This window comes from Xiphophorus couchianus, chromosome 6, assembly GCF_001444195.1.
Source record: "Xiphophorus couchianus chromosome 6, X_couchianus-1.0, whole genome shotgun sequence".
Lineage (NCBI taxonomy): Eukaryota > Metazoa > Chordata > Actinopteri > Cyprinodontiformes > Poeciliidae > Xiphophorus > Xiphophorus couchianus.
Window position 1 is genome coordinate 713617 of NC_040233.1, and position 16226 is coordinate 729842.

At 38.6% G+C, this 16226-nt stretch overlaps 1 protein-coding gene across 2 annotated transcripts in view; it reads left to right on the plus strand.

Moving 5' to 3' along the window:
• Positions 1 to 15703, plus strand: part of sdr16c5a (short chain dehydrogenase/reductase family 16C, member 5a) — a 32945-nt gene extending 17242 nt beyond the window's left edge. For both annotated transcript variants that reach the window (XM_028021365.1, XM_028021364.1), the window contains exons 6-7: positions 5521 to 5646; positions 15003 to 15703. In XM_028021365.1, the coding sequence (XP_027877166.1) occupies positions 5521 to 5646; positions 15003 to 15099 (223 nt within the window). In that variant the 3' untranslated portion in view covers positions 15100 to 15703. The remainder of the gene's footprint in view (positions 1 to 5520; positions 5647 to 15002) is intronic.
• Positions 15704 to 16226: the final 523 nt, after the last annotated feature.

The following is a 16226-nucleotide window of genomic DNA, read 5'->3' on the forward strand; positions in this document are numbered from 1 at the left end:
CTGATTATGATTAAGTCAGTGCCTCACCATCTTTGCACCTCACTGCACGTCCCTGTTTGAAACATAATCAACAATCTGACACTTGACAAAATGTAATCTTTCAATTGTTGCCTATGTGTTCCATGACTTTGTATTTTTATGACTTACAGCACTTTGAAATAGGGCTGTTGTAAAAGAATACTGTAGTAATCGAGTACTAGTATTTATTATTGTTAAGATTAATCGAGTAATTAGAAGAACCCTGCAGTGTTCTATTTATCCACTCACCTGGATAAATACACCAGAAGCGCTATTCCCAGCATTTCCTTTGAAACGGTTACCACGCAGTTCCGGGAGGAGAAAAGCTGTTTGCTAATCAATTCAAGAATGCTTATTTGTCCACAAAAAATGATAAAAACACATTGTTATGTTATGTTCCAGGTTTTAGATTTATGTGGGTTATCCAACTCTTCTCTGGACAAAAACAGCTTGTTTTCTGTTATAAAAGACGTATTAAACCAAAAGTAGAACGGAACATCTTCATATCCTTTAGGAAGACACGCACTTGATTTAAACATAATCTTTACCTCGCCTTCAACCATAGGCCCATTCTGCAGGCTGATTAGTGCAGCATTGCTGCCTGCATCAGGCAACAATGCTGCAGTAATCTAGCAGCAAAATTTGACATTTTGCTGCTAGTACAGCAACAACTCATAGGTGGAACTGAGAGTGCAGCTCTCAGTTCAAATGATGATGCGGCTGGAACACAGTGCACTAAATTATAAAACATAATTTAACAAAGCTTCGAGGCAGATACATTTGTAAATCATTTGAAGAGTCGTTACATCCCTACTTTGAAATGCCTTGTTGTTGAAATGTTCTCCAAAATAAAATTTGATTTGATATTCCTCAAGCATTACTCATTGCTTCAAACTTAACTTGTTACAAACTTAGTAACTATGACTTGGACAAGCAGGCTCTGTAAACTACTGTGATTTGTAACAAAGAGTGGTTTAATTTAGGACTGAATCCTAATCCTAATGACCAAAAGATTTGTGGTGTTTTTCAGGAGCAGACTTTGGGTATTTCATGCAAAACGAGCCAAACATTTTCCCTCAAGGGAAGCTAATGGTTGCTGCGTGTGTGTATGCTCACCTTGCTCTAAATTTGATTATAAGGCCTTTAATATGATAATTTAAAATATTGAATTAAATTGTAACATTTTAGGTCAACACTCATGCCTAACTATCAAAAATGAGTAGATTAAACCAAGTTTCTGTGAACTGTGATTTTGTTGTTGATTGGTGATATTAGGCAGAGATGTGCTAAGGAAGCCTTTTAAATTTTCTATGTTAAGTAGACAAAATTGGACATGTCTTTAATTTACATGGTTCATGATTTTGTCAGCTAATGCTGACAAAAGAATCAAGATTTTATTTTAGAGGAAAATTTGTTTTAACTGCCTTATGACCAAAATTTAAACATGAGCCAAAAGGGTTTATTTTGTTTCTATGACTGTAGAAAGCTTGAAAAATGTGCAGTGAATCAGGCAGCTATTCATCCATACTGTTTGTTTTTTTATGTGCTGTAACAGGTTAAAAGGCAAAACAAATGGCAAACAACTTACAGGACAGTATTAAGAATTTATTAAAAAGTGAATGCTGTTACAAACATAATCTAAATGGACCAAAGCTTTCAGACATATTTTCCAAGCAAATGACAAACATTACAATACATATCTTGTAAATGAAATCCTTGAACTCAATGACACAACCTGTCTCATTAAATGTGAATTAGAAAAAAAAAGAATGAGTGCAGCTTTTTTAAAACAGTTTATGTGAGCAAGAGACAGCAGAAGAAAAATAAATTAGGGTAGGTTAAAATACTGGGTGACATAATCAATATGCTCATTGACAAAAGATGTCAGGACCTTCATGAAATTGTTGTGTTTTCTTAATTTCTAGTTGTAGAGCACTGTGTTTTTCAATTTATATCATAGATCAGTATTGCAAAGTATATACTATAAATTTTTACCCATGTTCGTTGAAAGATACAAAGCATTGGTGTCATAATCCAGTCTTCAAGGAGTGTTTTAAATGCCCCCTGTGTCATCTCAGCTGTTGATTAATTATGTTGCCTCTGCAGAACTTGATGACATACTGATGAAGAAATTAAATCTTTTGATCCAACTGTGTTGGATGAAGGATATGTTTAAACATTCAGGACACCCTAAAGACTTTATCTTCTTGAAAAGACCCAGATAGCAAAATATGAGTGAAGCAACATTGAAACAACATTAGGCAGAAACATTGAATCCATGTTGAAGCTTGACATTGAAATAATATTGAAAGTGGTCGGTGAATCAACGTTCGGATTTTCCAGGGGTCTCAAACTCCAGTCCTCGAGGGCCGCAGACCTACAGTTTTTAGATGTGCCACAGGTACAAAACGCTGGAATGAAATGGCTTAATTACCTCCTCCTTGTGTAGATCAGTTCTCCAGAGCCTTAATGACCTAATTATTCTATTCAGGTGTGGTGCAGCAGAGGCACATCTAAAAGTTGCAGGACTGCGGCCCTCGAGGACTGAAGTTTGAGACCCTTGATTTTAACCATAACTGACAATATATCAAAAATGATTCAACCATCATCTGAATGTGGAACTATATGTATGTTTATGTTGATTTTACATTGAATCAAAGTTAAGGAATCAATATTGATTCATGTACATTTTTTGGTCTGATAGTTCTACATCATAACATACCATTAAAAGTTTCTTCACTGGTGTTAAACACACAGTTTTGTTGGCAGATGATGGGTATTATGTTGTTCAAAATTGTCTTACTTGCATATTTGGAAAAACAAACTTAAAAATGACAGCAAGCATTAATATTAGATTTTATCTAGGACAACAGATATAAATCTGTAAACATTTTTGACTCCTTTTTGACTGTCAGAACAACAGTCTATTGTCCATGGAAGAACAGAGTCCATGAGGTTAAGCCTTGTACTGTATGAACCAGGGAAACAGTATGTGTTGGGGTAACCCACGTTTGACTCTGGTTGGTGTGACTTTGGTTCCTTGATGCCTTCCTCCCCCTCTGAAGCGTAATGAAGCCACTTCTTGAAAGTTTCACTGCAGTTCTTGTCAGTCAGCTTTGAGTCAAACTGCTGAGCAGCAGCTGAAAAACATCAAAACAAAAGTGAGGAAGGCGCCAGTTAGAAAGATGATAAACAACATTTGAAATTAAATAATTAAATAGGGTGCTGGTTATAGATGTGAGAACAAACAGAAACTGTATGGCTCCACTTGTACACTCCCAGCTAAATTAATAAGGACACGCTAATGAATATTCATGAATTATTTATCCTAATATTAGTTGGCATACACAATCACATTTACCTATCAAGCTGCAGCATAGGCACAAAACAATGTAGTTATTTTTCAATAAACACAGTTAAGATAAATGTAATATCACCAAACACAATCTTGCAGTGATTCTAATATTTGTGTAGATTCTTAGGCGTATGTATGTAGGGGTGTATGTGCTTGCGTCCATGTAAGATAAGATAAGATTTATTTGTCATTGTCATCAACAGATTACAACGAGATGTATGTATGTGTATGTAAATTATTCTTTTTACCTATATGATAACCTTAATTTTGACAGCACTAAAAAAATTAAACTAAGACATCCAAGTCTTTCTCAAAATCTCTCACTGATTCTAATATTTGTATAGATTCTTAGGCTATATATATATATATATATATATATATAGTATATACTGTATATATATATATATATAAATAAATTCCCTTCTCACCCACCGCGGGTGGTTCTTATCCTCTGAGCTCGGGTCCTCTACCAGAGGCCTGGGAGCTTGAGGATTCTGCGCAGTATCTTGGCTGTGCCAAGGACTGCACATTTCTGGACTGAGATGTCTGATGTTGTTCCTGGGATCTGTTGTAGCCATTGGTCCAGTTTGGGGGTGACTGCCCCGAGGGCCCCGATGACCACAGGCACCACTGTGGTCTTCACCTTCCAGGCCCTCTCCAGTTCCTCCCTGAGGCCCTGGTATTTCTCTAGTTTCTCGTGCTCCTTTTTCCTGATGTTGCAGTCGCTTGGTATTGCTACATCTACCACAACGGCTTTCCTCTGTTGTTTATCCACTACGACAATGTCTGGTTGGTTCGCCATTACCATTTTGTCTGTCTGGATCTGGAAGTCCCACAGGATCTTAGCTCTGGCGTTCTCCGCCACCTTTGGGGGTGTTTCCCACTTTGATCTCGGGGTTTCCAGTCCATATTCTGCACAGATGTTTCTGTACACTATGCCTGCAACTTGGTTATGTCGTTCCATGTACGCTTTCCCTGCCAGTATCTTGCACCCTGCTGTTATGTGCTGGACTGTCTCAGGGGCCTCCTTGCACAACCTACACCTTGGGTCTTGTCTGGTGTGGTAGATCTGGGCCTCTATTGCTCTGGTGTTTAGGGCCTGTTCCTGGGCGGCCAGGATGAGGGCCTCTGTGCTGTCCTTGAGTCCAGCTTTTTCCAGCCATTGGTAGGATTTACTGATATCAGCCACTTGGGTTATTTGCTGGTGGTACATCCCATGTAGGGGCTTGTCCTCCCATGATGGTATCTCTGGCACCTCAACCTCCGTTCCCTGTTGTCTGAGATATTCACTGAGCACATTGTCTGTTGAGGCTTTGTCCCTGATGTATTTATGGATCTTAGTTGTTTCGTCCTGGACTGTGGTTCTCACACTCACTAGTCCTCTGCCTCCTTCCTTGCGGCTCGTGTACAGTCTCAGGGTGCTGGATTTGGGATGGAACCCTCCATGCATTAGTAGTTGTCTAGTCTTAATATATATATATATGTATGTATATATATAGAGAGAGAGAGAGAGGGAGGGAGAGGGAGAGAGCGAGAGAGAGAGAGAGAGAGAGAGAGACTTATTCTTTTCACCTATATAATAACCTTAATTAAGTAGGTTTCAAGACCAAATTAGTTAAAAATTTTATATATCAATTGGGGGAAATTACTATAATCTACAGTATTCAATGCTTGACATTCATCACATATTAGAGCTAATTTTATTGACTTGTGATCCCAGCTTGGATTGGCTGAGGATGATTCTGAGGCTGTCTTGGAAGCTGTGTTTAGCTGTTAGTTGCTGTAATGGTGCTGATGGTGAATGGAGAGAGGTATCATTGAGTAGAACATGATGTGCATTTTGGCTTCAGCAGTCAGCTAAATTTCTCACTTGAGTAGTACTTGTTCTAACTGAATAAGTACTACTTGTTCAAAATATTGAATAAGTAGTTCAAAACATTGCTTGTTGTTTTAAACTACTTGTTTAATACATTGCAAAACATTTATGCAACATTTTGTAATGTTTCATAACAAAACTAAAGTTCAGTCTACCACTGCTTTAATTTGAGAAAGTGTTACATAAAATGTTACATAGTAGCAATATTTTTTGCTTGAATTAGACTGTGGTTGTCATCTCATTTTTCTCTTACTTTTTTTGTCGTCAACAGGTGGCCAAGACTCCTGCCAATCCTAAATGCAGAGAAGGTAGCCAAGAAGATTATTCATGCTGTCCTCACAGACCAAGTCTACCTTCTACTGCCTAAAAGCATGTATTTCATCACTGCTCTGAAGAAGTGAGTTTATGCTGTTTCCTCTTACACTAGAAGCAAACATTCTGCTCTAATTAGTCCTAGAAAGTCTAAGAAAAAACAGATCTAGAAAAATAAAGCTACAAGCAGCATCTCCCTTGCAGTTTAGTGCCACTCCGGCCTAGCAGAGATCACGGGAGCTACCGCACCTCTACCCTGTAAGCATTGTTGACACTCTCGCGCCATTCCGGCACCTATCCACTAGATGGTACACACCAATGTGTTCAGCAGTACTCCCTGATGATGCACAAAAAATCTCATGCAGATCGAATGATGTATTAGGGAGATATAGCTTCTGGAATAATCTAGGCGGCACAGTGAAGTCAGTTTCTTATTTAATCCTATATATCTGTCTGGCAAAGAGCAGCCATGTCAAATTTGATGCAAATCAGATGATGCATGTGTTAGAACCAACCATATGCAAAAGGCGAGGGATTGAAATTTGCCATTTAGCCACGCCCACATTGTTCAGCCAGCAGCGAACCAAGTGAGAGAAGGATTTACCATCATTTTGTTCTGTCATTAAACACAGGTTTAAATTGTTCTGAATTGTAGACCAAAAGCAAGAGAACCAGCAGGAAAACAGGTGACGTCTTGTTGAAAGGGGCTGGGGCTAATGTGATGTCACCAGTTGACCATGTCAATGTGATCAGTGCTGGTTGGTTATGACAGATAAAGTCTCGGGCAGCTCTGAGCTGATGTGTGGAAGTTATTTCAACTTGACATTTTATGGCAAATGCTCAGATTTGAGGTTTGGCCATGCCCACATGCTTTAATGTAGGAAAACAATTTTGATAATATTGACCTTCAGTGCCTCAGCACTGTGCTTAGTGATTTTGGAGTCAGTATGTCAAAAGCTGTGGGAGAAGTTCACTCAGGTACAAAGCAGTTAAAGACAAAATGGCAACTTTGATCCAAAATGGCCGACTTCTTGTTGGTTTTGGAGTATGGATCAGAGAGACTTTTTTTAAAAGTCCTGTCAAGATACATATGTGTAATGAATTTTAAGATTGCTGGACAAAGTATTGCTTTGGGGCTGTTTAATTTTTTCTTTAAAAATTTCTAGGGGGCGCTGTGGAGGAATTAGACCATGCCCCCCAAATATTGGAATACATTCCTGTTGGGGTTTGGACTAGGATCAATCATAGTGATTTTGGTGCGGCTCGAGTGAAATATGTGGAATTTAAAGCCAAATGTATGTCAACGGCATTATCTCTGACTTTGACATGGCCACGCCCCCCAGCAAAAACTCTTTGCACTTCAAAAGAAGTCAGACCAGTGGTCATCTTAGAAGTGTGTTTGGGTTCGTTATCATGCTGGAACACTGTCCTGTGATCCAGTTTCCAGAGGGAGGGGATTATGCTCTGCTTCAGTAGTTCACGGTACATATTGGAGTTCATGAAATGTTACTCCCCAACACCTGCTGCACTTCTGCAGTCCCAGACCATGGCATTCCCACCACCATGCTTGACTGTAGGCATCACACACTTATCTTTGTACTCCTCACCTGACGGCCGCCACACATGCTTGAGACCATTTGAACCAAACTAATTAATCTTGGTCTCATCAGACCACAGGACATGATCCCAGTAATCCATGTCCTTTGTTGACATGTCTTCAGGAAACTGTTTGCGGGATTTCTTGTGTGCAGACTTCAGAAGAGGCTTCCTTCGGGGGTGACAGCCATGCAGACCTGTCTGATGTAATGTGCAGCGTATGGTCTGAGCACTGACATGCTGACCTTCCATCTCTTCAATCTCTACAGCAATGCTAACAGAACCCCTGCACCTGTCTTTCAAAGACAGCATTTGGATGTGATGCTGAATACATGCTGTAGGCATCACACATGTTAGTCATTCTTTGGATGACTAACAGAGGTTTGTTCTGAGTGGATCCAGTTAAAAATGCTGGATAATCTTGGCCACAGTGCTGCGGCTCAGTTCTAGGGTCACCAGTCCATCGTTGGGCAATGCAGAGACAAACAGGACAAACAACGAGTCTAATATGACATTTAAAAAACAAACACTTGACAGAGAATGGCTATATCGAGGTTCACTGCAGGGAAAAAAAATGCATCTGGAGCAGCCAGACAGCAGATGGAACAACGCACAGCTACCAAAGCTTAGCTTTCTAACCGTCAGAAAGCTAAGTAAATAAACTGAAAAATAATTTAAGTCTTCGGGCTAGTGGTGGGAAAAATGCTGGTTCTACTCTCGCTGTTGGACCGCTGCTACGCGCGACCAGTAGTAATATTTCACAGACGTAGCACCATTCGACTTCCACCCATCAGTGAGCTCTCACACCAAACTTCTGCTTAATTAAAGCTGCAGCATGTAACTAAAACAAACAAAAAATATTTTACATATGTATTAAAACTTTTGCTGTCCTAACATAAGACAATAAGACAGATAATCTCTGAAAAATAATCAATCTTCTCTGCCTCCTCCTGGCATTCTGCAGAATTACTCAGCTCAGTCAGAACAACCAATCAGAGCCAGCACAAAACCGCCATGCTCTCATGAAGTTTTGATTCAGTAACTCATGATTGCTTATTTTTATGCAACCGGCATTTGACTTTGAATGCATGTTTGCTTTTTTACTTAACATTATTTGATATAGGCAGTGTTATTAGATTTATTTGACTAATATATAATTTAGACTGTCAAGAGCTTTACTGTTAAATATTATTTAACTGATTGCAGGTTTTTCAGTTGTCCTTTTGACTGAGTAGCTGTTGTATATTGCCTGCAAGTATTTTGCATGTTTTATGTCTAAATTAGGTGAATATATTGCCAGATCATTTTTCCATTTTGCCAGATAACACAGTAGGATTTATACCTAAAGCAAAAATTTAACAGTCAATCCAGGTGATCGCAGTGATCAGCCCTCATGGGTGATTGAAATCGGATTCAGCAGCAAAAAACCTGATTGGAGCATCCCTAATTGAAGTAAAAGTAATTGTAATTACTTCAATTAGTAATTGGAGATATCCACAGTTAATATTGTTGATTTTACTAGCTTATATAAGTACCAAGAAATCCGTTTGTGAGCTATTCATGTCCCTAAGAGGTACCTTGTGTGCATATAGCTCCCTCTCAAGCTGGATTCATGGCTGACACATTAAACTGCACAGGAACCATTACACTGCTTGCCCGGTTTTCGCAAAGAATGCCGATGACAAAATCTGGACGAGAACACGGTTCCACTCTCGGTTACCAACACACGTTGAGTCAGATACACTGGCATGTGGGTAAACACACTCCTTCCAGCAGACAGAGCACACAGACAAATGGTTGCAAAACCCTACAAACCAGGCAAAGGTATCTGTGTATTTTAAACATGCAGACTTTTATTTGGACGGCAGTACTTGCTCCCCTGCTAGTAGAAGTAGTAGAAGTAACAATGGTGTCCAGCCACTGAAGTTTGGGTCTTTTTTCTCATTATTTATCCACTCACATGTAAACCGTTTGGGTCGTTAAGACTTACGCAATTCACTAATGTCAATTTTCTAACAACGTCGCTGGCTTTGCAGATTAGTCTGTTCAGTCTGTTGGCATCCCCAACAGGGATGAGACAAAAGGGGTGACTTTGGCCCTCCCTGTGTACAGCATTGGTGTTTTTGACCAAGTCCAGTTTATTGTCAATGTGGAGTCCCAGTTATTTATAGTTCTCCACAATGTCCACACTGACCCCCTGGATAGTAACAGGGGTCACCAGCATCCTGGTCCTCCTCCTCAGATCCACCACCTGTTCTTTGGTCTTTGTCACATTGAGCTGCAGGTGGTTCAGCCCACACCATGTACAAAGTTGTCCACAGCAGCCCAGTATGCAACCTCATCGCCCTCACTGATGCAACCAACCACAGCTGAGTCATCTGAGAATTTCTGGAGATGACAGGTCTTAGTGCAATAGCTGAAGTCAGTTGTATAGAGGGTGAAGAGGAAGGGAGAGAGGACAGTCCCTTGTGGAGCTCCTGTGTTGCTGAAAACACTGTCTGATACATAGTGTCACAGGTGCACAAACTATGGTCTGCCATTTAGATAGTCCACAATCCAGGGAACAAGGGGAGATCCAACTGCATTGCCATCAGTTTCTCACCTAGTAGAGACGGATGGATGGTGTTGAATGCACTCGAGAAGTCAAAGAACATAATTCTCACAGTGCTTGCTGACTGGTGCAGATGACTGTATACATGGTTAAGCAGGAAGATGATGGTGTCCTCAAGTCCAAGTCTGGGCTGTTAGGCAAACTGTAAGGGATCGAAGTGTGGTTGGACCAAAAGCCAGAGATGCTAAAGGATGAGTCTCTCCAGGGTCTTCATCAAAACAAATCAAATTTTATTTGTATAGCACATTTCAGCAGCAAGGCATTTCAAAGTGCTTTACATCATATCAAACACAGAAACACAATGCAACATAAATCATAACATGACATTAAGTAAAGTTCCATCATTAAATTTGTAATTGATTACGTTTCAGATACAATCCTAAACAGGTGGGTTTTTAGTTGAGATTTAAAGGAAGTCAGTGTTTCAGCTGTTTTACAGTTTTCTGGAAGTTTGTTCCAAATTTGTGGTGCATAGATGCTGAAAGCTGCTTCTCCTCGTTTGGTTCTGGTTCTGGGGATGCAGACCAGAACTGGAAGACCTGAGAGATCTGGAAGGTTGATACAACAGCAGCAGATCTTTAATGTATTGTGGTGCGAAGCCGTTCAGTGATTTATAAACTAACAACAGGATTTTAAAGTCTGTTCTTTGAGCTACAGGGAGCCAGTGGAGGGACTTTAAAACTGGTGTTATGTGCTCTATCTTCCTGGTTTTAGTGAGAACACCAGCAGCAGCATTCTGGATCAGCTGCAGCTGTTTGATTGATTTGTTGGACAGACCTGTGAAGACGCTGTTGCAATAATCAATACGACTGAAGATAAACGCATGGATGAGTTTCTCTAGATCTGGCTGAGTCATTAGTCCTTTAATCCTGGAAATGGTTGACTTTGTAACTGTCTTTATGTGGCTCTGGAGGTTCAGGACAGAGTCCATCACTACTCCCAGGTTTCAGGCCTGATTGCTGGTTTTTAGTTGTAATAACTGAAGTTGTTAGTTTAGTCTTCTCCTTGTATGTATGGGTTTCTACATATTGTCAATCTGTTTCCTCAACTTACATGTCCTTAGGTTGTGGTAGATTCAAAATTATTCATCTGTGTTTGTGTGTAATAATCCTATATCTGTCTTTGGCAGTAGGACTAACAGGCAACCTCTCTAAGTTACCCTTCTTCTGTTTTTTACTAGTGGTTAGAAGCACCAACATACTTGTCAAAGTACTTTGGTAAAGTCAAGTAAAAGTCTAAGATTTTCCCAGCTTCACACAAATAAAATTTCTGGCTAATATTATTAAAGATAAAGATGGCTGCCAGACTGTCCATGTCCAAACAAACAAAAACAGTGAAGAGGCTCTGCCAAATGCTGGTTATGAAATTTCTCGGTTAGAAAGTTGACTTCCCCACTCATGGTAATGTTACCGGGATAGCACTTCAAAGCCACAGGCAGCTTCCCTCTTGTTTCCTCATTTCTATGAAGAGTGACTATTTCTTATTGTAAAGATTTGTGTCTCTTGAAAACACTTTGCCTGTCATATTTTTTCTTTTACATGGAAGCTATTGTATTTAGGCTTCTAACAATGTTTTGTATTCTCTTGCCTTTGTTTTCTCCCTCTTTGAATACAGTCATTGTTGTTGAGGTTTGTTAGTCATTCTAAAGCTGCTAACAAGCATTGATTTGGGAAGGAACAAACATAATTCTGACACAACAAATAATTGACGACAAATATTATTTGTAGAACCTTTTTCACATAAAAATAGCTTGTGTAAATCCTGACAAACTGCCAATTGGTTTTCGCCCTGTAACATCACATTGGACATGTGGCGTGTCTGTCTGTGTATGTACAAAAAGATAAGATTTATTTGTCATTGTCATCAACAGATTACAACGAGATTGAGATTTGCTTGACTCGAGTTAAAATGCAGGTTATGTGTATATACATAATACACAATATACATATACATACATACACAAAAAAGATAAAGAAATAAATAGTACAAAATGAGAAATAAATAGACCTCAGAAGATGGTTGCAGCGCCTGGAGGTGTCGCAACAGAATTTACATTTTTTAACAAAGTGGTGTCGAGAGCAGAAGTTCTTATGCCTTTAAATTTAATGCCATGATTGCCATCAGGTAAAAACAGTTTTTTAGGCGATTTGTCCTGGTTTTTGTTGCTCTGTATCTCTTGCCTGATGGCAGCAGCTGGAAGAGACCATGGCCAGGGTGTACACCCTAATCATAACCTAGTACAAACTATGTTTTCACATTAGCCACTAAAAAAACTAGAGTTAATGGTTCAATTTCCCTGTAGTTTGGGACATTCAAATCTGTTTTCATTTTTACAACATGCCTGTTTTTGATATCAGAAGGTTTACAGTTTTTTTTTTGTTTTTTTTTTTTGAATAACTGCTGCTCTCTGATGTGGTTACATACATATTAACCTCAGGTTAATCTGGAGCTACTTGCTGCAATCCTTTTATGGAGGATATATAAATGTGTTTATAAAGATCCTTCTTCTGGTTTATTTAGTAACTTGTTTGTCTATGTACATGCACATCTTCTAAAGAATGTCACTTTTGTTTAGTCAATACACAAAATACTTTCCTAAATGGCTTGAGGGTCATTAAAATATTTATTGGTAATTGTGAGACTGGTCTTTGTGTTTTTTTGGAGGGCGGTCACCATTGGTTTTGCAACTTTCCCATACATAATATTTTTGCCAATCTTTTTCCCATTGTCAAAGCAAGCATATCATATATCTATGAAGTAGTGAGGCCTGCAGAGTTGTTGATGCTATCTTGGGTTATGTAGGATGCATTTACTCTAAATAAAGTGTTTAGTCCACTTTAATCAAACTCCACTTTGTTTTCCTTAGACGTCCGGTTCATTTGGGGAGGTGTGAATGTGCATTCAAAATCTGATGTGAGATCTTTATTCCTTAAAGACCATGAGAAATCCTTCTACCGCTAAAATATCATGCCACTTCACTTTTTTCATGAACAAGGTAGTTGCACTCAATGTTTTCTTCAGTGGTTCTTTGTATGTGGATGTGCCATAACTTTCTCCTACTGAACTAAACTGAAGTCATCTTTGCACCTAAAGAGGAACAATCTCGACATGACTCAGCTTTAGATATTCCAGCTGGAAAAAAGAGATCAGGCCTGTAATCTGGGTGTAGGGATGAACTCTGACCTGAACCTTCAGAATCACATATAGACAGTTATAAAGTCGGCCTTCTATCAGTTGAAGAACATTTCCAGGATTAGAGGACTAATGTCCTAGTAGGATCTAGAGAAACTCATCCATGTGTTTATCTTTAGTTGCATTGATCACTGCAACAGTGTCTTCACTGCCAGGTATTCTTAACAAATCAATTAGACAGCTGCAGTTGATCCAGAACGCTGCTGCTGGGGTTCTGACTAAAACCAGGAAGATAGAGCATGTCACACCAGTGAGCACATCACACTGGTGATAGAGCACCAGTGTGATAGACTGAGGCTCTATCACCAGTCCCTCCACTGGCTCCTTGTAGCTCAAAGAATAGACTTTAAAATACTGTTGTTAGTTTATAAATCACTGAATGGCTTAGCACCACAATACATTAAAGATCTGTGGCCTCATGTTTAAAACTGTACGCAGCTTTCAGACAAAAAATTGGTGTACGGACAAATTTAGAATAGTGCGGTGCACAAAACAATTAAATGTACGAAGCCGTGTGTACGCACATACCTGTGCACTTTTTCTTTATAAGTCCCAATTTGCAGGAAACGGAGCAGAGCTGCTGGTCCGCCCTGTCACCATCCATAACTAGATATGTAAATTAGTATAAATACCCGGAAGGCTGCCACCGTGTCCCAGTAACCATGGAAACAGCTCTTGATTGCAGCATTATTAGTATTTATGATAATAACTACATATTATATTTAAAAGGTGCTTTCAGGGTACATAAGGTCACCTCACCAAAAATAAAAGTTATACATTTCAAAGACAAAATTCCAAACAGACAAAAAAGAAAATAAAGAGATCCAAGTGGAAATGCCTGTTTCTACAGCAGAGCGTTTAAAGAAAGACAGCATCCCAGAGAGTGAGGAGTGTGGACGTTTATTCTAAATAAAGAAATTTCATGCCATGTTCATTTTTATACATTCTGACTTGTGCGTAAAATATGCCGTTTACATTTTTTGTCCATATGTACGGTTATATATGAGGCCCCTGCTGTTGTTGTATCAACCTGCATCCCCAGAACCAGAACCAAACGTGGAGAAGCAGCATTCAGTCTCTATAAAGCCTCAAATCTGGAACAAACTTCCAGAAAATTGCAAAACAGGTGTTTTGTTGTGTTTGAATGCCTTTAATCTAGACAAAAAGCCCACCTGTTTAGAGTTGCTTTTGAAACATTATCAATGAAACATTAAACATTCTGATCTGTAACGATGGTACTTGACAAATTGTAATGTCATAATTGTTATACTTTGTATTTTTGTGTTTTTAGGATATAAAGCACTTTGGACTGCATTGTCTCTGAAATGTGCTACTCGAATGATTTGGTTTATTTAACGCAGTGGAGCAAGAATGCAAACCGCACAAGCAGAAAATGTAACAAATGTTGCAATTTTGGTCCCCAGTTGAACTGAGTCTACCAGACTATCAGCTGTGAAAACACACTTAGTTATCTCCTGGATGAGTCCTCAATCAGGGACTGGGAGGTCAGTTCACTGGATAGGTTCTCGTACTAATTGCTTTCATTGACTTAATTTCTTAGGTTTTTAACATTTCTGTTGGTGGGATGTTCGGATTTTTAAGATTTTGTAGGCATCTTTGATTTGATTTGCAGGTTTTGTTTAACAAATTCCTGGTTCTACAAATTTGCTATTAATTGGAGTTCAGTATGACTTTTGACTTTAAATCAAAAATGTAATTAATCACTAATGTATTCACAATGTAATTAACAGTGGCAGTTATATTTTCACAGAGCACCAAGCTGGTTTGGATAGCTTTTTTCATCTAAAACAAAAAAAAGCAATCATCAACTGAAAATGATCTTTCAATTTACTCAGGATATATTTCTGATATTGAAATTTATTTGGCCATCTGAAGCATTTGTAACCAAAAGGTAAAATTTGAAGAACTCTGTAAGGGATAAAGTACTTTTTCTTGACTGTGTATTGGGGGAAATGAATCCAGTGCTTTAACATTCACAATCTTTCAGCACTCTAATCATTTCTTTGTATTTCTTTTAACAGCATCCTGCCCATGAAGCAGGGCATTCTGCTGGGTCAGTACCTGGGAGCCTTCAATCTTATGGACACATTTAGGGGACGCTCCAAAAAGCAAGAGTGAGAGAGCTGTCAATTAGAAGAGGATTTACATGAAGGAGATATTAAAGCATTGAAGATATTAAAACATTGAAACTATGTGAAGTTTCTTCATAATTAATCTGAAAACATTTAATTGTTTAATTGTACATAGAAAATGAAAACCACTTGTGTAAAGGACTGCCTTTTAAATAAATTAATGTCCATTATTTAGCTTAACGTTTTGAGTTCCCTGAACAAAATGTCTGTTGTTACTAAAGTTATATTTCTGATTTGTTTCTGATTTAAGCACAATATTTTATATAATAATCTTGTTCTTACTGACAGTATATTATGGTTAATTTAGTTCCTTATTCTACATCTTAATATTTTTATCTTTGTGTGAACCTGCATACCCTGATCTCTTGTCACTTTGCTGCCTTTACACCTGACAAAACCTGTTGCTTCTCTGCAAGTGGAAATGCAGAGAATGGATTTATTTCTTGGAAAAGGTTGTTTGTGATGAGTGCAAACAACCTTTTTGCACTCATCAAAAAGGTTGTTTGCACAACCTTTTTGTGCAAACAACCTTTTGCACAACAAAAGATTGTTTGCATTCATCACAAAACCCAACTACCAAAGTTTTGCTGCTGTTGACAAAAAGAGAGATCAAAAAGATCTGATTTTGCATTTTAATGAGAGAAATATCAATGTATTTCAGTCCTAGTTGATAGGGAAACTGACATATGTGTTGTCATGTGGTCATTGAATGACATGCCAATAGACAAACATCAAACGACAATAATCTTAATGATCTATTATGATCTAATTTTAGGAGTGCAGAAGATGAAACTCTGAAGTGTGTAAGTGCCGATTGCAGAACGTTAATGTTAATAAAAGTGAGAAGAGATAGTCCCTCAGGATTATATATGCCATATGAAGACATGCAAATGACAGAAAATCTTTTAAAACACAAGGAAAAAGAGACACTATATGTTTTGATTTAGGGTGGAAGTAATGTACCTAAACTTTTCCATCATCTTAAAGGTCGCAATGCTAAAGATTCACTCTGACTCAGAAAAGGTGAACATGACGTTTATTCTATTAATGTGAAGAACGAGTGGTTGGGAGTCAGAGAGTTTATGCTGTGGAATAATCTCTGAACATAACCTC